Source organism: Pseudophryne corroboree, chromosome 3 (genome assembly GCF_028390025.1).
Source record: "Pseudophryne corroboree isolate aPseCor3 chromosome 3, aPseCor3.hap2, whole genome shotgun sequence".
In the NCBI taxonomy this organism is placed as follows: Eukaryota; Metazoa; Chordata; class Amphibia; order Anura; family Myobatrachidae; genus Pseudophryne; species Pseudophryne corroboree.
The window spans coordinates 595625902-595648573 of record NC_086446.1 but is presented as its reverse complement, the minus strand read 5'-3'; the positions used below and the strand labels follow the sequence as shown (position 1 = coordinate 595648573).

Here is a 22672-nt window from a genome sequence, read left to right as displayed (position 1 = left end):
TAAGCCCACATATCCAGATTTGATGGATAGAGGAAAAAACATATGTATAATAAAGACACGGAGACATATGGGCAGGGAAAAGGGTCAGCTTTATTTAATTATTTATTGAAAGGAGGGAACTTCCAAAGTGGCAAGAAACCGCCCAACCAGGAAATTACTATTTTAAATCAGTAACTCAAGCCTAAAACTCCACCCCTTAACTGTAATAGGACTACAGAAGACAATAAAAAGGGTACACCCCTTCAATTTTTAACCCTAGCTGCTAAATGTACATAAGGCCTGATTCTGATTTGCAGGGAAGCAGCTGTGCAATACCATACAACTAAAATGTTAATGCTGTAGGAGGCATCTATAGCAAAAAGATGCCTCCTGCCTGCATCTGCGATCCAAGTGCTGCATCCAAAAATGCAGATCAGATCACCATCGCAGCCCTTGGCCACTTTGCGGAAGCCAAAGCTTACTCATACTGGTCTTCAAAACTAGTGAGCTGGGTCCAGGAAGTGTGCGACAGATGATGCAGAACCTGGGCTTGGCACACCTACAAAACAGGTGCAACATCCCCCCATTTTGTAGAATGGTCCTGATCCCCCTGCTCCGTACAACTAAAATGTTAATGCTGCAGGAGGCATCTATAGCAAAAAGATGCCTCCTGCCTGCATCTGCGATCCAAGTGCTGCATCCAAAAATGCAGATCAGATCACCATCGCAGCCCTTGGCCACTTTGCGGAAGCCAAAGCTTACTCATACTGGTCTTCAAAACTAGTGAGCCGGGTCCAGGAAGTGCGCGACAGATGATGCAGAACCTGGGCTTGGCACACCTACAAAACAGGTGCAACATCCCCCCATTTTGTAGAATGGTCCTGATCCCCCTGCTCCGTACAACTAAAATGTTAATGCTGCAGGAGGCATCTATAGCAAAAAGATGCCTCCTGCCTGCATCTGCGATCCAAGTGCTGCATCCAAAAATGCAGATCAGATCACCATTGCAGCCCTTGGCCACTTTGCGGAAGCCAAAGCTTACTCATACTGGTCTTCAAAACTGGTGAGCCGGGTCCAGGAAGTGCGCGACAGACGATGCAGAACCTGGGCTTGGCACACCTACAAAACAGGTGCAACATCCCCCCCCCCCCCCCCCCCCGTTTTGTAGAATGGTCCTGATCCCCCTGCTCCGCACCCCAAACATGACATGCTACTGCTAAGAGGTGATTGCGAGTGATCACACAGGACCTGTTCTGCACATTCGCAGTACCCCTGCCATTGCATTTGTACATAAACCATTGGGTTTGTGTACAAATCCAAATCAGGCCCAAAGCAGAGTAGTTTAAATTCTGCCAATGATATAAATTGCATTCTGTCATTCTTCCTGCACAACTTGGAGGGAACATGAAATGGTGTGCTCTAATGGTGTGTACACACGGTGAGATCCTTGTTCTGCCCGATTTTCACTTTGCGATTTCCCCTGAACTCCCCGGAGCCCAGCACCACCGATTTTGACTAACTTTTCTTGAGATATGGACTATGTGTGCTTACGATTTTGGCTTATGTGAGATGTCACTGACATGTGAGATGAACTAGATAGTACACCGATCTAGCAAGGATTGACTTGCCTGCACAGTCTATCTTTTCTTGCGATCCCGACCTGGTGGGACCGTGCATCGGGATCGAATTGGGATCGCAAGCGGCATAACACCTTGCGATTTGCACTAACCTTTCTTGCGATTTTGACTATATAGTCAAAATCGAAAGAAAAAATCTCGCCATGTGTACACACCATTAGATTTGAGTTAAGTGCCTATATTTGTGATTTAGGTTAAACATCCTGCTAAAACACACATCTGTAGCAAAAACAACCTTGCTTAACAATAACAAATATTTTCAAACCGTGGGAACAAGTATTTTATGTTTCAGTTACAGTGACATTATATCAATAAACTGTTTATCTCTGAATAAGCAATGTAAAAATGCAATACTTTTACTGTGCTGGATTATAGATTTATTGAAAGTCCTCAGTCACTATGGAAAGGACAAGTTTAATTTGGAAGATTCGGTACTTGTTGACTGCTCAGATTCATGCATTGCAGAGTTTGCGCTGGATCTTGGTGAGTGCATATTATATTTTGTATCAGTGTGTATTGATGATGAAAAGGTGTTTTGCCTCCACTGTCTAGCTGTTTTTGTGGTTCATAAATAAACACAGATGCGCACATCAAATCTATGTGACTTCTCAATCCATCTGTGCTACATATGGAGACCCAATAACCTTGTCTGTGGACTCTGCTTCACTGGGGGGAAAAATTAGCAACTCTTACTCCACTTTATAACCCCCGGTACCCTGGTCTTCCTCATCTGTTTTTACTAATGGCTTACATAGGAAGAGGCCACATGGCTTTTGCCTTTCTTACAATAATTTTTTTTTCCACTTAATTTTTAGTTATTATGGAGCACTATTTAAATGGCGTGGCAGGAGGGAGTTTCTGGGCAATTGTGTGTAGAGATGTCAGTCTATGCCGGTAATCTCTACAAACTTGCTGGTTCCACCACAGTGGGCACCATTGTGTCCTGGTCATGCTGGAATAAAGGGTAACTAAATTCTCCCTGGAAGTATGTGGGCTATTTCCAGAAGGGCAAGTATCCCCTCCCCCAGTAAATGTATGCTCCTGGTAGAATAATTTGGATTAGTTGTGTGTTGGGTCTGTAGACAATTCAGCAGTACCTCTGGAATATGATGAGTCCCATCCTGCTACTGCTGCTTTCAGTATTCTCATCAGGGCTGGACATTCAGGACTTACAAGACAAAGATTAGTCTCCACACTTCATTTGGACAAAGCAATCCTGTCAATCATTTGTTTGCCTAAATGAAGGGGAAGATGTATCAAACCATTTTCTCTGACGTCCTAGTGGATGCTGGGAACTCCGTAAGGACCATGGGGAATAGCGGCTCCGCAGGAGACTGGGCACAAAAGTAAAGCTTTAGGACTACCTGGTGTGCACTGGCTCCTCCCCCTATGACCCTCCCCCAAGCCTCAGTTAGATTTTTGTGCCCGGCCGAGAAGGGTGCACACTAGGGGCTCTCCTGAGCTTCTTAGTGAAAGTTTAGTTTTAGGTTTTTTATTTTCAGTGAGACCTGCTGGCAACAGGCTCACTGCATCGAGGGACTAAGGGGAGAAGAAGCGAACCTGCCTGCTTGCAGCCAGCTTGGGCTTCTTAGGCTACTGGACACCATTAGCTCCAGAGGGACCGAACACAGGCCCAGCCTCGGAGCTCGGTCCCAGAGCCGCGCCGCCGGCCCCCTTACAGAGCCAGAAGCAAGAAGAGGTCCGGAAAAATCGGCGGCAGAAGACATCAGTCTTCAACAAGGTAGCGCACAGCACTGCAGCTGTGCGCCATTGTTACTCAGGCACACTTCACACTTCGGTCACTGAGGGTGCAGGGCGCTAGGGGGGGGGCGCCCTGAGCAGCAATGTAAACACCTTGGCTGGCATAAATACACCACATATAACCCCCAGGGCTATATGGATGTATTTTAACCCCTGCCAGAACTCACCAAAAAGCGGGAGAAAAGGCCGCCGAGAAGGGGGCGGAGCCTATCTCCTCAGCACACGGGCGCCATTTTCCATCACAGCTCCGCTGGAAGGACGTCTCCCTGACTCTCCCCTGCAGTCCTGCACTACAGAAAAGGGTAAAAAAAGAGAGGGGGGCACTAATTTGGCGCAGTTTTGATACTAACAGCAGCTATAAAGGGAAAAGCACATTTTATAGTGGTATTCCTGTCTATATATAGCGCTCTGGTGTGTGCTGGCATACTCTCCCTCTGTCTCCCCAAAGGGCTAGTGGGGTCCTGTCCTCTATCAGAGCATTCCCTGTGTGTGTGCGGTGTGTCGGTACGATTGTGTCGACATGTTTGAGGAGGAAAATGAGATGGAGGCGGAGCAATTGCCTATTATAGAGTTGTCACCCCCTAGGGAGTCGACACCTGAGTGGATGAGCTTATGGAAGGAATTGCGTGACAGTGTCAGCTCTTTACGACAGACAGTTGACGACATGAGACAGCCGGCTACTCAGCTTGTGCCTGTCCAGGGGTCTCAAACGCCATCAGGGGCTTTAAAACGCCCGTTACCTCAAATGGCAGACACAGACACGGATACTGACTCCAGTGTCGATGATGAGGAGACAAACGTGACTTCCACTAGGGCCACACGTTACATGATTGAAGCAATGAAAAATGTATTGCATATCTCTGATAATACAAGTACCACTAAAAAGGGTATTATGTTTGGTGAGAAAAAACTGCCTGTCGTTTTTCCTGTATCCGAGGAATTAAATGAAGTGTGTGAAGAGGCGTGGGTTTCCCCCGATAAAAAAACTGATAATTCCTAAAAGGTTATTGGCATCGTACCCTTTCCCGCCAGAGGATAGGGCACGTTGGGAAACACCCCCTAGGGTGGATAAAGCGCTCACACGCTTGTCTAAACAGGTAGCACTACCCTCTCCTGATACGGCCGCCCTAAAGGAACCTGCCGATAGAAAGCTGGAGAATATCCTAAAATGTATATACACTCACACGGGTGTTATACTGCAACCAGCAATCGCCTCAGCCTGGATGTGCAGTGCGGGCCTGGCGTGGTCGGATTCCCTGACTGAAAATATTGATACCCTAGATAGGGACAGTATATTACTGACTATAGAGCATTTGAAGGATGCATTTCTATATATGCGTGATGCACAGAGGGATATTTGCCGACTGGCATCAAGAGTTAGCGCGCTGTCCATTTCTGCAAGAAGAGGTTTATGGACGCGGCAGTGGTCAGGTGATGCGGATTCTAAAAGGCACATGGAAGTATTGCCTTATAAGGGGGAGGAGTTATTTGGGGTAGGTCTATCAGACCTGGTAGCCAACTGCTGGAAAATCCACATTTTTACCCCAGGTAGCTTCTCAACCTAAGAAGACGCCGTATTATCAGGCGCAGTCCTTTCGGCCCCATAAGGGCAAGCGGGCAAAAGGCGCCTCATTTCTGCCCCGTGGCAGAGGGAGAGGAAAAAGGCTGCAACAAACAGCCAGTTCCCAGGAACAAAAGCCCTCTCCCGCCTCCGCAAAGTCCTCAGCATGACGCTGGGGCTTTACAAGCGGACTCAGGCACGGTGGGGGCCCGTCTCAAGAAGTTCAGTGCGCAGTGGGCCCACTCGCAAGTGGACCCCTGGATCCTTCAGGTGGTATCTAAGGGGTACAAATTGGAATTCGAGACGTCTCCCCCTCGCCGTTTTCTAAAGTCTGCTTTACCGACGTCTCCCTCAGACAGGGAGGCAGTATTGGAAGCCATTCACAAGCTATATTCCCAGCAGGTGATAATCAAGGTACCCCTCCTACAACAGGGAAAGGGGTACTATTCCACACTATTTGTGGTACCGAAGCCGGACGGCTCGGTGAGACCAATTTTAAACCTAAAATCCTTGAACACTTACATACAAAGGTTCAAATTCAAGATGGAGTCACTCAGAGCAGTGATTGCAAACCTGGAAGAAGGGGACTATATGGTGTCTCTGGACATCAAAGATGCTTACCTACATGTCCCAATTTACCCTTCTCACCAAGGGTACCTCAGGTTTGTGGTACAGAACTGTCACTATCAGTTTCAGACGCTGCCGTTTGGATTGTCCACGGCACCCCGGGTCTTTACCAAGGTAATGGCCGAAATGATGATACTCCTTCGAAGGAAGGGAGTTTTAGTTATCCCTTACTTGGACGATCTCCTGATAAGGGCAAGATCCAGGGAACAGTTGGAAGTCGGAGTAGCACTATCTCAGATAGTGCTGCGCCAGCACGGTTGGATTCTCAATATTCCAAAATCGCAGCTGATCCCGACGACACGACTTCTATTCCTAGGGATGATCCTGGACACAGTCCAGAAAAAGGTGTTTCTCCCGGAGGAGAAAGCCAGGGAGTTATCCGAACTAGTCAGAAATCTCCTAAAACCAGGCCAAGTCTCAGTGCATCAATGCACAAGGGTCCTGGGAAAGATGGTGGCTTCTTACGAAGCAATCCCATTCGGCAGATTCCACACAAGAACCTTCCAGTGGGATCTGCTAGACAAATGGTCCGGGTCGCATCTTCAGATGCATCAGCGGATAATCTTGTCACCAAGGACAAGGGTGTCTCTCCTGTGGTGGTTGCAGAGTGCTCATCTTCTAGAGGGCCGCAGATTCGGCATTCAGGACTGGGTCCTGGTGACCACGGATGCCAGCCTGAGAGACTGGGGAGCAGTCACACAGGGAAGAAATTTCCAGGGCTTGTGGTCAAGCCTGGAGACATCACTTCACATAAATATCCTGGAGCTAAGGGCCATCTACAATGCTCTAAGCCTAGCAAGACCTCTGCTTCAAGGTCAGCCGGTGCTGATCCAGTCAGACAACATCACGGCAGTCGCCCACGTAAACAGACAGGGCGGCACAAGAAGCAGGAGGGCAATGGCAGAAGTTGCAAGGATTCTTCGCTGGGCGGAAAATCATGTGATAGCACTGTCAGCAGTGTTCATTCCGGGAGTGGACAACTGGGAAGCAGACTTCCTCAGCAGACACGACCTCCACCGGGGAGAGTGGGGACTTCACCCAGAAGTCTTCCACATGATTGTGAACAGTTCGGAAAAACCAAAGGTGGACATGATGGCGTCCCGCCTCAACAAAAAACTAGACAGGTATTGCGCCAGGTCAAGGGACCCTCAGGCAATAGCTGTGGACGCTCTGGTAACACCGTGGGTGTACCAGTCAGTGTATGTGTTCCCTCCTCTGCCTCTCATACCCAAGGTACTGAGAATCATAAGAAGGAGAGGAGTAAGGACTATACTCGTGGCTCCGGATTGGCCAAGAAGGACTTGGTACCCGGAACTTCAAGAGATGCTCACAGAGGACCCGTGGCCTCTACCTCTAAGAAGGGACCTGCTCCAGCAGGGACCCTGTCTGTTCCAAGACTTACCGCGGCTGCGTTTGACGGCATGGCGGTTGAACGCCGGATCCTGAAGGAAAAAGGCATTCCGGATGAAGTCATCCCTACCCTGATCAAAGCCAGGAAGGATGTAACCGTACAGCATTATCACCGTATTTGACGTAAATATGTTGCGTGGTGCGAGGCCAGGAAGGCCCCTACAGAGGAATTTCAACTGGGTCGTTTCCTGCATTTCCTGCAAACAGGACTGTCTATGGGCCTAAAATTAGGGTCCATTAAGGTTCAAATTTCGGCCCTGTCGATTTTCTTCCAGAAAGAACTGGCTTCAGTTCCTGAAGTTCAGACGTTTGTCAAGGGGGTACTGCATATACAGCCTCCTTTTGTGCCTCCAGTGGCACCTTGGGATCTCAATGTAGTTTTGGGGTTCCTAAAATCACATTGGTTTGAACCACTCACCACTGTGGACTTAAAATATCTCACATGGAAAGTGGTAATGCTGTTGGCCCTGGCTTCAGCCAGGCGTGTCTCAGAATTGGCGGCTTTATCCTATAAAAGCCCTTACCTAATTTTTCATACGGACAGGGCAGAATTGAGGACTCGTCCTCAATTTCTCCCTAAGGTGGTTTCAGCGTTTCACTTGAACCAGCCTATTGTGGTACCTGCGGCTACTAGGGACTTGGAGGACTCCAAGTTGCTGGACGTAGTCAGGGCCCTGAAAATATATGTTTCCAGGACGGCTGGAGTCAGAAAATCTGACTCGCTGTTTATCCTGTATGCACCCAACAAGCTGGGTGCTCCTGCTTCTAAGCAGACTATTGCTCGTTGGATTTGTAGTACAATTCAGCTTGCACATTCTGTGGCAGGCCTGCCACAGCCAAAATCTGTAAAAGCCCATTCCACAAGGAAGGTGGGCTCATCTTGGGCGGCTGCCCGAGGGGTCTCGGCTTTACAACTTTGCCGAGCAGCTACTTGGTCATGGGCAAACACGTTTGCTAAATTCTACAAATTTGATACCCTGGCTGAGGAGGACCTGGAGTTCTCTCATTCGGTGCTGCAGAGTCATCCGCACTCTCCCGCCCGTTTGGGAGCTTTGGTATAATCCCCATGGTCCTTACGGAGTTCCCAGCATCCACTAGGACGTCAGAGAAAATAAGAATTTACTTACCGATAATTCTATTTCTCTTAGTCCGTAGTGGATGCTGGGCGCCCATCCCAAGTGCGGATTGTCTGCAATACTTGTACATAGTTATTGTTACAAAAATCGGGTTATTATTGTGGTGAGCCATCTTTTCAGAGGCTCCTCTGTTATCATGCTGTTAACTGGGTTCAGATCACAGGTTGTACGGTGTGATTGGTGTGGCTGGTATGAGTCTTACCCGGGATTCAAAATCCTTCCTTATTGTGTACGCTCGTCCGGGCACAGTATCCTAACTGAAGCTTGGAGGAGGGTCATAGGGGGAGGAGCCAGTGCACACCAGGTAGTCCTAAAGCTTTACTTTTGTGCCCAGTCTCCTGCGGAGCCGCTATTCCCCATGGTCCTTACGGAGTTCCCAGCATCCACTACGGACTACGAGAAATAGAATTATCGGTAAGTAAATTCTTATTTAAAGAGGGCAGGTAGAAAAGTAACCAATCAGCTTGTAGATATAATTTTATAGACTATCATTAAATAATCATAGAAGCTTCTTTGGGCAACTTCTCCACTTGACCTCTTAAGAATATTTTATACATTTTCCCCAATGTCTTTATTGAGTGATGTCAGTGGGCCCATCAACTGTAGTGTCTCAGTGCTTTATTTCCATATTTAACATGAGATAATACCCCTATTATCTGCACAACTAAAACTGCATTAGGTGAGTGGGGACTATAGTCTCAGCCCAGTACAGTACATTCAATTCCATGTAGCCCATTCAAAAAGACCATTTGTGCCCCCCCCCCCTCCATATTGTAGACAGGGACAGTGCACACCAGAGACGTGCATGGAGCAAGGTCTCGTGGAAGGGGAGTGGCTACACTATAGTACCCTCAATTCACATTATGCAACACAGTAGTGCCCTTTTTTCACATTCACTACATACACAAGTTAAGCCACACAGTAGTAATTTGCCTTACACATTGCGCCAGACAGTAGTAACTCCACTTACAGGTTACGCCACAAAGTAGTAATACATCTTACACATTATGATCACACAGTAGTAATGCCCCTTACACATTATGCAACAGTAGTAATTCCCCGTACACATTACACCACACAGTAGTACTTCCCCATACACATTACACCACACAGTGCCCCTTACACATTATTTCACACAGTAGAACACCCACTCCATGCTCATTATTCCACACAGCAGAGATGCCCCCCCCCCCTTACACATTATCACACACAGTAGAAATGCCCCCCCCTTACACATTATCCCACACAGTAGAAATCCGCCCTTACACATTATCCCACACTGTAGAAATCCCCTCTTACACATTATTATACATTATCCCACACAATAGAACCCCCTCTTACACATTATCCCACACATTTGAAATCCCCCACTTACACATTATCCCACACTGTAGAAATCCCCCCTTACACATTATCCCACACAATAGAACCCCCCTTACACATTATCCCACACAGTAGAAATCCCCCTTACACATTATTCCACACATTAGAAATCCCCCACTTACACATTATACCACACTGTAGAACCCCCTCTTCACAATATCCCACACAGTAGAAATCCCCCCTTACACATTATCCCACACAGTAGAAATCCTCCCTTACTTATTATCCCACAATGTAGAAATACCCTCTTAGACATTTTCCCACACAGTAGAAATACCCCCTTACACATTATCCCACACAGTAGAAACCCCCCACTTGCACATTATCCCACACAGTAGAAATCCCCCCTTACACATTATTCCACACAGTAGAAATCCCCCACTTACACATTATCCCACACAGTAGAAACCCCCTACTTACACATTATCCTACACAGTAGAAATCCCCCCTTACACATTATCCCACACAGTAGAAACCCCCTACTTACACATTATCCCACACAGTAGAAACCCCCCGCTTACACATTATCCCACACAGTATAAATCCCACACAGTAGGAATCCTCCTTTACACATTGGGGGTCATTCCGAGTTGTTCGCTCGTTATTTTTTTGTCGCAACGGAGCGAATAGTCGCTAATGCGCATGCGCAATGTCCGCAGTGCGACTGCGCCAAGTAAATTTGCTATGCAGTTAGGAATTTTACTCACGGCATTACGAGGTTTTTTCTTCGTTCTGGTGATCGTAATGTGATTGACAGGAAGTGGGTGTTTCTGGGCGGAAACTGGCCGTTTTATGGGAGTGTGTGAAAAAACGATACCGTTTCTGGGAAAAACGCGGGAGTGGCTGGAGAAACGGAGGAGTGTCTGGGCGAATGCTGGGTGTGTTTGTGACGTCAAACCAGGAACGAAACTGACTGAACTGATCGCAGATGCCGAGTAAGTCTGGAGCTACTCAGAAACTGCTAAGAAGTGTCTATTCGCAATTCTGCTAATCTTTCGTTCGCAATTTTGATAAGCTAAGATTCACTCCCAGTAGGCGGCGGCTTAGCGTGTGCAAAGCTGCTAAAAGCAGCTTGCGAGCGAACAACTCGGAATGACCCCCATTATCCCAAACTGTAGAAATCCCCCCTTACACATTATCCCACACAATAGTACACCCCTTACACATTATCCCACACAGTAGAAATCCCCCTTACACATTATTCCACACATTAGAAATCCCCCACTTTCACATTATACCACACTGTAGAACCCCCCTTCACAATATCCCACACAATAGAAATCCCCCCTTACACATTATCCCACACAGTAGAAATCCTCCCTTACTCATTATCCCACAATGTAGAAATACCCTCTTAGACATTTGCCCACACAGTAGAAATCCCCCCTTACACATTATCCCAGACAGTAGAAACCCCCCACTTACACATTATCCCACACAGTAGAAATCCCCCCTTACACATTATCCCACACAGTAGAAATCCCCCACTTACACATTATCCCACACAGTAGAAACCCCCCCTTACACATTATCCCACACAGTAGAAATCCCCCACTTACACATTATCCCACACAGTAGAAACCCCCCACTTACACATTATCCCACACAGTAGAAACCCCCTACTTACACATTATCCTACACAGTAGAAATCCCCCCTTACACATTATCCCACACAGTAGAAACCCTCCCTTACTCATTATCCCACAATGTAGAAATACCCACTTAGACATTTGCCCACACAGTAGAAATACCCCCTTACACATTATCCCAAACAGTAGAAACCCCACACAGTAGAAATCCCCCCTTACACATTATCCCACACAGTAGAAATCCCCCACTTACACATTATCCCACACAGTAGAAACCCCCTACTTACACATTATCCTACACAGTAGAAATCCCCCCTTACACATTATCCCACACAGTAGAAACCCCCTACTTACACATTATCCTACACAGTAGAAATCCCCCCTTACACATTATCCCACACAGTAGAAACCCCCACTTACACATTATCCCACACAGTAGAAACCCCCCGCTTACACATTATCCCACACAGTATAAATCCCACACAGTAGGAATCCTCCTTTACACATTATCCCAAACTGTAGAAATCCCCCCTTACACATTATCCCACACAATAGAACCCCCCTTACACATTATCCCACACAATAGAACCCCCCTTACACATTATCCCACACAGTAGAAATCCCCCTTACACATTATTCCACACATTAGAAATCCCCCACTTACACATTATACCACACTGTAGAACCCCCCCTTCACAATCAGGCCCGGCGCTACCTGCTCAGCGAAGGGATGCAGTGCAGGGAGGCGCTGGGACGAAGAGGCGCTCCCCCTGCTCTGCATTCCTTCCCTGCTGCGCCGTCCTGTCCTCACTGCTGCTGCTGTGCCTGTATGACAGGCACTGGCAGCGGCGCTTGTAGCATTAAAATCCTCCTCCCTCCGCTCCCCTCCCCTCACCTGTGTGACAGGACAGCGCTGTGGATGGGACAAAAGGGGGCGGAGCTACACGGGATGGAAGAGGCGGGGCTAAACGGGACCGAAGGGGGCGGAGCTACACGGACCAGGCTGCTATAGTGTACAGACTCAGAGGGAGACTGGCTTTGGTAAGTGAAGGGTGAGAGGGAAGTGTGTGTGTATTGTGTCTGTGTGTGTGTGTGGTATGTCTGTGTGCGTTTATGTGTGCTTTAAGGACGCTACTACTACAGGGGGGGCATTACGTGTAACGTCGCTACTAATGGGGGGGCCATTACGTGTAACAACGCTACTAATGGGGGGGGCCATTACGTGTAACAACGCTACTAATGGGGGGGCCATTACGTGTAACAACGCTACTACTAGGGGGGTCATTACGTATGAGGACGATACTACTACTTGGGGGGGGGGCATTATGTATAGGATGCTACTATTACTTGGGGGGCATTACATATAACAATACTACTACTACTTGGGGGGCCTTACGTATAAGGACGCTACTACTACTGGGGGTGCACTATGTATAGGGATGCTACTACTACTGGGGGGGCATTATGCATAGGGATGCTACTACTACTGGGGTGCATTACATATAAGGACGCTACTACTACTTGTGGGGCATTACGTATAAGATGAATAAGATTGTGCTACATTGTGGCGTAATTTTGAATGGGGGTACTATTGTGTGGCTATGCCCCTTACTTGTGAGACCACACCCCTTTTCCCGGTGCGCGCCAAAGGAATATGGGAGGGCGCAAATTTATAGTTTGCAGGGGGGCGCCGAACACCCTAGCACCGGCCCTGTTCACAATATCCCACACAGTAGAAATCCCCCCTTACACATTATCCCACACAGTAGAAATCCTCCCTTACTCATTATCCCACAATGTAGAAATACCTTCTTAGACATTTTCCCACACAGTAGAAATACCCCCTTACACATTATCCCACACAGTAGAAACCCCCCACTTACACATTATCCCACACAGTAGAAATCCCCCCTTACACATTATCCCACACAGTAGAAATCCCCCCCCCCCCTACACAATATCCCACTCAGTAGAAACCCCCCCCTTAAACATCCCTCACAGTAGAACACCCCTCCACTGACACATTATCCCACACAGCAGAAATCCCCCTTACACATTATCACACACGGGTGGCACTTTGTATACCGGCTGTCAGGATCCCAGCTCTCAGCATACTGGTGCAGGCATCCAGAACGCCGGTATACCAACAACTATTCTCCCTTTTGGGGTGTCCACGACACCCCTGGAGGAAGAATAAATAGCCTGGCATGTGCAGCGCGCCACCGTGCCTGCACTGCAAGGAGATCTTTTGCACTCACCCCGCTGCCGGATCCCGACAGCCCGCCATTCGTAGTACACCCTCACACTCAGTAGAAAACCCCCTCTTACACATTATACTACACAATACAAATCCCCCCAATTTACACATCCCACACAGTAGAAATCCCCCCCCCCTTACACGTTATCCCACACAGTAGAAATCCCCCCCTTATACATTATCCCACGCAGTAGAAATCCCCCCCTTATACATTATCCCACACAGTAGAAACTCCCCACTTACACATTATCACACACAGTAGAAATCCCCCCTTACACAATATCCCACACAGTAGAAATCCCCCCCTTACACATTATCCCACAATGTAGAAATCCCCCCCTACACATTATCCCACATTGTAAAAATCCTCCCCTTACACATTATCCCACACTGTAAAAACCCCTCCTTACACATCCCACACAGTAGAAATCCCCCCTTACACATTATTCCACACAGTAGAAATCCCCGCCCTTACACATTATCCCACACTGTAAAAATCCACCCCTTACACATTGGTGGTCATTCCGAGTTGTTCGCTCGCTGCTATTTTTAGCAGAATTGCTAATAGGCTAAAATCCGACAGTTCTGCGCATGCGTAGGCACAGCAGGGCACACGCACTAAGCAATTTTACACAAAACTATGCTATTTTACTCACGGGCGAATAAAGCTTTTCAATCGGTCTGCTGATCGTAGTGTGATTGACAGGAAGTGGGTGTTTCTGGACGGAAACTTGCCGTTTTCAGGGAGTGTGCTAAAAAACGCAGGTGTGCCAGGTAAAAACGCAGGAGTGGCTTGAGAAACGGGGGAGTGGCTGGCCGGACGCTGGGCGTGTTTGTAACGTCAAACCAGGAACTAAACAGACTGAGGTGATCGCAATCTAGGAGTAGGTCTGGAGCTACTCAGAAACGGCAAGGAAATACTTAATAGCAGAATTGCTAATCTTTCGTTAGCAATTCTGCTATGCTAAGATACACTCCCAGAGGGCGGCGGCTTTGTGTTTACATTTCTGCTAAAACAAGAAAAAAGAACCAAAACGTGCGCAAAGGGAAGAGCCAAACAAAAAAAATAAAAAAATAGAATCGGATTAATCAATTTTGTTTTTATTAAATATTAATTAATAGTAATTATTAGCAAATAATTTAATTGTAAATATGTTCCTTGGAGTGATCACAATAAAATATTGAAAATAATATTAAAAATGAATAAAATAATATAATCATGAAATATATAACCATCTAATTAATTACTCATATATATGGTTAGTATTCCAAAAAACCAATAATGGATACAAATATATAAAATCCTGAAGAACACTGGCTGGCCAGCCTTAATTAATACTAAATGAATTGTGCACAAACAGAATGTAACAAAAAGATCAATAGAATATACAGATGGAAGATAAATTGTCTATAGGATATCATATGATTGCATAGACAATAAGAGCTCAGGATTTTTCCAACAACGATCTTTAAACTAATAGTGGTTAACCATTATACATGTATCCAAAAAGTCTCGTATAGCTCATTAGCTCCTAACCTCGTACGGCTGCTGATGTAAATGCTAAATGTTGGAGCAAATGAATAGACACCAATCCCGTCCTTTTGACCAAATACTGTTAAAAAGTCTCGATAACGGCACCTAGCCTTAGGCAGCCGTTAGTGTGGGCAGCCAATGCCGTAGTATTACTGTCCCGTACCAAGATGATTGATATGAATAAATAAAATTACTAATACTGAAACATAGTCCCGAATGGCTCAAATAGCCCCTAGCCTAATGAGGCCATAGATGTGGGTGGCTATAATGACGGGATAATGTATGAATGAATAAAACCCCGTCTTACTCGTAGCAATCTCACCCGTGCCAGTGAATGCAATAGCCGTCCGTCCGGCCGGATGTTCACCGGACCTCCGCCGTTTCCAATCCACAAGCCGTTCTGTGCTGCGCTGCCTGGGTGCTCCTCCGACAGTGCAGCTGGATAATCCTTTAGGCTGGGATGTAAAAGATGGAAATAGCTGTGGCGGTTTGAGGCGGGTTAGGGCTGTCGGTGATGTCCGTTCGTCTCCAAATAGCAGAGAGATGGTATATATCCGTGGATCACTCCAGAGCCGTTCAACCTAACGCGTTTCTCGACCGTAGGCACTGGTCGTTTCATCAGAGGAAGTGCAATAAAAGAGAGTCCTCATCTGACTGTATTTAAAGCTCCCCGTTAATTGTATTAGACGGTCATCTGTAGGTGCTTGATGTTTTCGTCCAGTTGAAGTATAGGCTGAAAGGCACTTCTATTTCTTCTCCCTGCAGGGAGAAGAAATAGAAGTGCCTTTCAGCCTATACTTCAACTGGACGAAAACATCAAGCACCTACAGATGACCGTCTAATACAATTAACGGGGAGCTTTAAATACAGTCAGATGAGGACTCTCTTTTATTGCACTTCCTCTGATGAAACGACCAGTGCCTACGGTCGAGAAACGCGTTAGGTTGAACGGCTCTGGAGTGATCCACGGATATATACCATCTCTCTGCTATTTGGAGACGAACGGACATCACCGACAGCCCTAACCCGCCTCAAACCGCCACAGCTATTTCCATCTTTTACATCCCAGCCTAAAGGATTATCCAGCTGCACTGTCGGAGGAGCACCCAGGCAGCGCAGCACAGAACGGCTTGTGGATTGGAAACGGCGGAGGTCCGGTGAACATCCGGCCGGACGGACGGCTATTGCATTCACTGGCACGGGTGAGATTGCTACGAGTAAGACGGGGTTTTATTCATTCATACATTATCCCGTCATTATAGCCACCCACATCTATGGCCTCATTAGGCTAGGGGCTATTTGAGCCATTCGGGACTATGTTTCAGTATTAGTAATTTTATTTATTCATATCAATCATCTTGGTACGGGACAGTAATACTACGGCATTGGCTGCCCACACTAACGGCTGCCTAAGGCTAGGTGCCGTTATCGAGACTTTTTAACAGTATTTGGTCAAAAGGACGGGATTGGTGTCTATTCATTTGCTCCAACATTTAGCATTTACATCAGCAGCCGTACGAGGTTAGGAGCTAATGAGCTATACGAGACTTTTTGGATACATGTATAATGGTTAACCACTATTAGTTTAAAGATCGTTGTTGGAAAAATCCTGAGCTCTTATTGTCTATGCAATCATATGATATCCTATAGACAATTTATCTTCCATCTGTATATTCTATTGATCTTTTTGTTACATTCTGTTTGTGCACAATTCATTTAGTATTAATTAAGGCTGGCCAGCCAGTGTTCTTCAGGATTTTATATATTTGTATCCATTATTGGTTTTTTGGAATACTAACCATATATATGAGTAATTAATTAGATGGTTATATATTTCATGATTATATTATTTTATTCATTTTTAATATTATTTTCAATATTTTATTGTGATCACTCCAAGGAACATATTTACAATTAAATTATTTGCTAATAATTACTATTAATTAATATTTAATAAAAACAAAATTGATTAATCCGATTCTATTTTTTTATTTTTTTTGTTTGGCTCTTCCCTTTGCGCACGTTTTGGTTCTTTTTTCTTGTTATTGTTATTTTTTGGGGATTGACAGCTTCCCCATTTTTCCATATTGTGCGGCATCTGGAAGTTCCCCAAGGTTGTAAGGTACGGGCGCCTCTCCTTCTTTTTTCGTGATTTCTGCTAAAAGTAGCTAGCGAGCGAACAACTCGGAATGACCACCATTATCCCACACCTTAGAAATCCTCCCTCCTTTCACATTATTCCACACAGTAATAAATCCCCCCCTTACACATTATCCCACACAGTAGAAAGCAAATTGCAGCATATGCTAATATGTAGTTATGTGTGCCACATTTATGCCATCATAACTCACACTCTTGGCACTGGTATGGAGCTGAGTGTACACGCAGGATTTTGGAAACAACCTGGGAGTGACAACACTGCTTAACCCGCTTCTTTTCCAGGACTAGACTTCCAGACCACCAGTTCGATTAAACAGAGAAGCGACAGGGAAGTGACTTCCCCAGGTAGTGTGTCGTTAGGGATTGCAGGGAAAAGGGGTTAACCCCATGATAAACAGCATGCATCCATAATGAGCAGAAGAAGATCATGCACCATGAGTGGCAAAGGTTGCACATACCTAATGGTGCGGCTGAGATCCTGGGCATGGGTTTGTGTCAGCAGCCGCGGTGGTACTGGATGTCATTGCAGCTGAGCGGGAACTTGGGTCATGTACTGCAGGGAAGCAGACAAATGGGAACCCCCTGCCTGGTGGCAGCTGCTGCTTCTCCTCCTTGGAACAACACCACCCGTGTCTCCCCAGCGGATGTACAGGATCAGCAGCCTCACCTCACCGCTACCACACCTCCTCACATGTAACATGTATAAGTAGAGGTGCGCCGACAGAGACTGCAAAATACAGCTAGTGGCGTTGGTGGCTCACACTTGGTCAGTGATCGTGGGTGGAGGAGGACAGTTCCGCCACAGTACATGTGCGCTATATGCTGAGCACATAGTGCACCACCCTCGTTACATTTTTTTGCTGTTAATGTCGAAAGTATCTCTACACCTCATTATTCAGCAATCTTTACCTACTTGCTCCCAGCTGGAATGCTCTGTGGACATTTAATCTTTATATTTGTTTACTGATCAGCTTCCTCTTACAATAGAATACCAGAAGACAAATTACCAGGTGGTAAATTAATCTGAAAAATGAATTGAATGTCTTAACCTGACCATACACTGAATGATGTTTCAGATCAGTTGATGAAACGACTGTTCTGAATGATTATGGAGGCTGATTCAGAAGTGGACGCTATTGTCCCCACAGTCTTTGCACACAACGGCTGTGCAATATGTAAATGACGCAGGAGGCGCCTTGTGTTTTTACAAAGACAATAAATAAATTAAAATCTAAAAAGACACCATTTGCTGGCTTCTCTGATTCGCTGCTGTGCCAGCTGCGTGAGCATGTGACATCTGGTCTGATAAATCAGAAATTATTTTGCTTAATACAGTTAGAATTTATGAAAGGTTGAATTTTATAGAACTTTTGTCTCTTCTTTTCTTTCTTTTCTTACTGTTTTCTTTCAATTTATGGAGACTGTTATAGGTCGCTTAAGATCCCTATTAGTCTCCACAGTGCCCAGTATTAGTCATTTTTAAGTCTCCTATTTTAGATTTTTACAAATGTCCATATGGTATAAGGGATTTCTAATTATCTCATCTCATCTGGGATTTAAACTCTGGTAACATGGCCTTCCCTTGGAAACCTTGGCTTTTAGAGAAGGCAGCAAGATTTAACTATTCAGAAATACAATAGATACTGTGAATAGGGAACTCACGCAGCTAGCAGCCTTTCAGCCCGTGCTTTGTGTATTGGTGCACACAGGTTTCTCCAACCGACAGACTCAGACTTTTAAACATAAATAAGCTTAATTTGCAACATCTTGGCAGTGAAGAATCTGGAAATAATAAATACTATGTTCCCATTCAGGGCACTACCTCACTGCTTCACCCCTCTTCACCCCTCTATCAAGTGGGCAGCTGGGCTGCTTGCCACTTTAACTGCAGTGGTTGTATTCATGAAAACACAGTCTTTTATTTTAGAGATGAGCGGGTTCGGTTTCTCTGAATCCGAACCCGCCAGAACTTCATGTTTTTTTTCACGGGTCCGAGCGACTCGGATCTTCCCGCCTTGCTCGGTTAACCCGAGCGCGCCCGAACGTCATCATGACGCTGTCGGATTCTCGCGAGGCTCGGATTCTATCGCGAGACTCGGATTCTATATAAGGAGCCGCGCGTCGCCGCCATTTTCACACGTGCATTGAGATTGATAGGGAGAGGACGTGGCTGGCGTCCTCTCCATTTAGATTATAAGAGACTGAGAGAGATTTACTGGAGCTGACTAGGAGGAGTACTGTTACTGTAGAAGTGTAGAGACTGAGTGGAGAGAGTTTACTAGTGAGGACAGTGCAGTTTACTTTATAATCCGTTCTCTGCCTGAAAAAAGCGATACACAGCACACAGTGACTCAGTCACATACCATATCTGTGTGCACTGCTCAGGCTCAGGCCAGTGTGCTGCATCATCTATTATCTATATATAATATTATATATATCTGTCTGACTGCTCAGCTCACACAGCTTATAATTGTGGGGGAGACTGGGGAGCACTACTGCAGTGCCAGTTATAGGTTATAGCAGGAGCCAGGAGTACATAATATATTATATAGTGAGTGACCACCAGACACACAGTGCAGTTTATTTAATATATCCGTTCTCTGCCTGAAAAAAGCGATACACACAGTGACTCAGTCAGTCACATACCATATCTGTGTGCACTGCTCAGGCTCAGGCCAGTGTGCTGCATCATCTATTATCTATATATAATATTATATATATCTGTCTGACTGCTCAGCTCACACAGCTTATAATTGTGGGGGAGACTGGGGAGCACTACTGCAGTGCCAGTTATAGGTTATAGCAGGAGCCAGGAGTACATAATATATTATATAGTGAGTGACCACCAGACACACAGTGCAGTTTATTTAATATATCCGTTCTCTGCCTGAAAAAAGCGATACACACAGTGACTCAGTCAGTCACATACCATATCTGTGTGCACTGCTCAGGCTCAGGCCAGTGTGCTGCATCATCTATTATCTATATATAATATTATATATATCTGTCTGACTGCTCAGCTCACACAGCTTATAATTGTGGGGGAGACTGGGGAGCACTACTGCAGTGCCAGTTATAGGTTATAGCAGGAGCCAGGAGTACATAATATATTATATAGTGAGTGACCACCAGACACACAGTGCAGTTTATTTAATATATCCGTTCTCTGCCTGAAAAAAGCGATACACACAGTGACTCAGTCAGTCACATACCATATCTGTGTGCACTGCTCAGGCTCAGGCCAGTGTGCTGCATCATCTATTATCTATATATAATATTATATATATCTGTCTGACTGCTCAGCTCACACAGCTTATAATTGTGGGGGAGACTGGGGAGCACTACTGCAGTGCCAGTTATAGGTTATAGCAGGAGCCAGGAGTACATAATATATTATATAGTGAGTGACCACCAGACACACAGTGCAGTTTATTTAATATATCCGTTCTCTGCCTGAAAAAAGCGATACACACAGTGACTCAGTCAGTCACATACCATATCTGTGTGCACTGCTCAGGCCAGTGTGCTGCATCATCTATATATATTATATATCTGTCTGACTGCTCAGCTCACACAGCTTATAATTGTGGGGGAGACTGGGGAGCACTACTGCAGTGCCAGTTATAGGTTATAGCAGGAGCCAGGAGTACATATTATATTAAAATTAAACAGTGCACACTTTTGCTGCAGGAGTGCCACTGCCAGTGTGACTGACCAGTGACCTGACCACACTGACCACCAGTATAGTTAGTAGTATACTTATATTGTGATTGCCTGAAAAAGTTAAACACTCGTCGTGTGACTTCACTTGTGTGTTTTTTTTTTTTTTATTCTATAAAAATAAAACTCATTCTGCTGACAGACAGTGTCCAGCAGGTCCGTCATTATATAATATATAATATATACCTGTCCGGCTGCAGTAGTGATATATATATATTTTTTATATCATTTATCATCCAGTCGCAGCAGACACAGTACGGTAGTTCACGGCTGTGGCTACCTCTGTGTCTCTGCACTCTGCAGGCAGTCCGTCCATAATTGTAATACCACCTAACCGTGGATTTTTTTCATTCTTCTTTATACATACATAGTTACATAGACATCTTCTCTTTATCAACCAGTCTATATTAGCTGCAGACACAGTACAGTACGGTAGTTCACGGCTGTGGCTACCTCTGTGTCTGCACTCGGCAGGCAGTCCGTCCATAATTGTATACCACCTAACCGTGGATTTTTTTCAGTCTTCTTTATACATACATAGTTACATAGACATCTTCTCTTTATCAACCAGTCTATATTAGCTGCAGACACAGTACAGTACGGTAGTTCACGGCTGTGGCTACCTCTGTGTCTGCAGTCGGCAGGCAGTCCATAATTGTATACTAGTATCCATCTCCATTGTTTACCTGAGGTGCCTTTTAGTTGTGCCTATTTAAATATGGAGAACAAAAATGTTGAGGTTCCAAAATTAGGGAAAGATCAAGATCCACTTCCACCTCGTGCTGAAGCTGCTGCCACTAGTCATGGCCGAGACGATGAAATGCCAGCAACGTCGTCTGCCAAGGCCGATGCCCAATGTCATAGTACAGAGCATGTCAAATCCAAAACACCAAATATCAGAAAAAAAAGGACTCCAAAACCTAAAATAAAATTGTCGGAGGATAAGCGTAAACTTGCCAATATGCCATTTACCACACGGAGTGGCAAGGAACGGCTGAGGCCCTGGCCTATGTTCATGGCTAGTGGTTCAGCTTCACATGAGGATGGAAGCACTCAGCCTCTCGCTAGAAAAATGAAAAGACTCAAGCTGGCAAAAGCAGCACAGCAAAGAACTGTGCATTCTTCGAAATCCCAAATCCACAAGGAGAGTCCAATTGTGTCGGTTGCGATGCCTGACCTTCCCAACACTGGACGTGAAGAGCATGCGCCTTCCACCATTTGCACGCCCCCTGCAAGTGCTGGAAGGAGCACCCGCAGTCCAGTTCCTGATAGTCAGATTGAAGATGTCAGTGTTGAAGTACACCAGGATGAGGAGGATATGGGTGTTGCTGGCGCTGGGGAGGAAATTGACCAGGAGGATTCTGATGGTGAGGTGGTTTGTTTAAGTCAGGCACCCGGGGAGACACCTGTTGTCCGTGGGAGGAATATGGCCGTTGACATGCCAGGTGAAAATACCAAAAAAATCAGCTCTTCGGTGTGGAGGTATTTCACCAGAAATGCGGACAACAGGTGTCAAGCCGTGTGTTCCCTTTGTCAAGCTGTAATAAGTAGGGGTAAGGACGTTAACCACCTCGGAACATCCTCCCTTATACGTCACCTGCAGCGCATTCATAATAAGTCAGTGACAAGTTCAAAAACTTTGGGTGACAGCGGAAGCAGTCCACTGACCAGTAAATCCCTTCCTCTTGTAACCAAGCTCACGCAAACCACCCCACCAACTCCCTCAGTGTCAATTTCCTCCTTCCCCAGGAATGCCAATAGTCCTGCAGGCCATGTCACTGGCAATTCTGACGAGTCCTCTCCTGCCTGGGATTCCTCCGATGCATCCTTGCGTGTAACGCCTACTGCTGCTGGCGCTGCTGTTGTTGCCGCTGGGAGTCGATGGTCATCCCAGAGGGGAAGTCGTAAGCCCACTTGT

The 22672-nt window shown here is 46.0% G+C and overlaps 1 protein-coding gene across 2 annotated transcripts in view; it reads left to right on the top strand.

Annotated features, from left to right (window-relative positions):
• The window catches only part of NUDT13 (nudix hydrolase 13), a 249504-nt gene that overhangs the window by 172971 nt on the left and 53861 nt on the right, over positions 1-22672 (top strand). For both annotated transcript variants that reach the window (XM_063961478.1, XM_063961477.1), the window contains one exon: positions 1992-2099. In XM_063961478.1, the coding sequence (XP_063817548.1) occupies positions 1992-2099 (108 nt within the window). The remainder of the gene's footprint in view (positions 1-1991; positions 2100-22672) is intronic.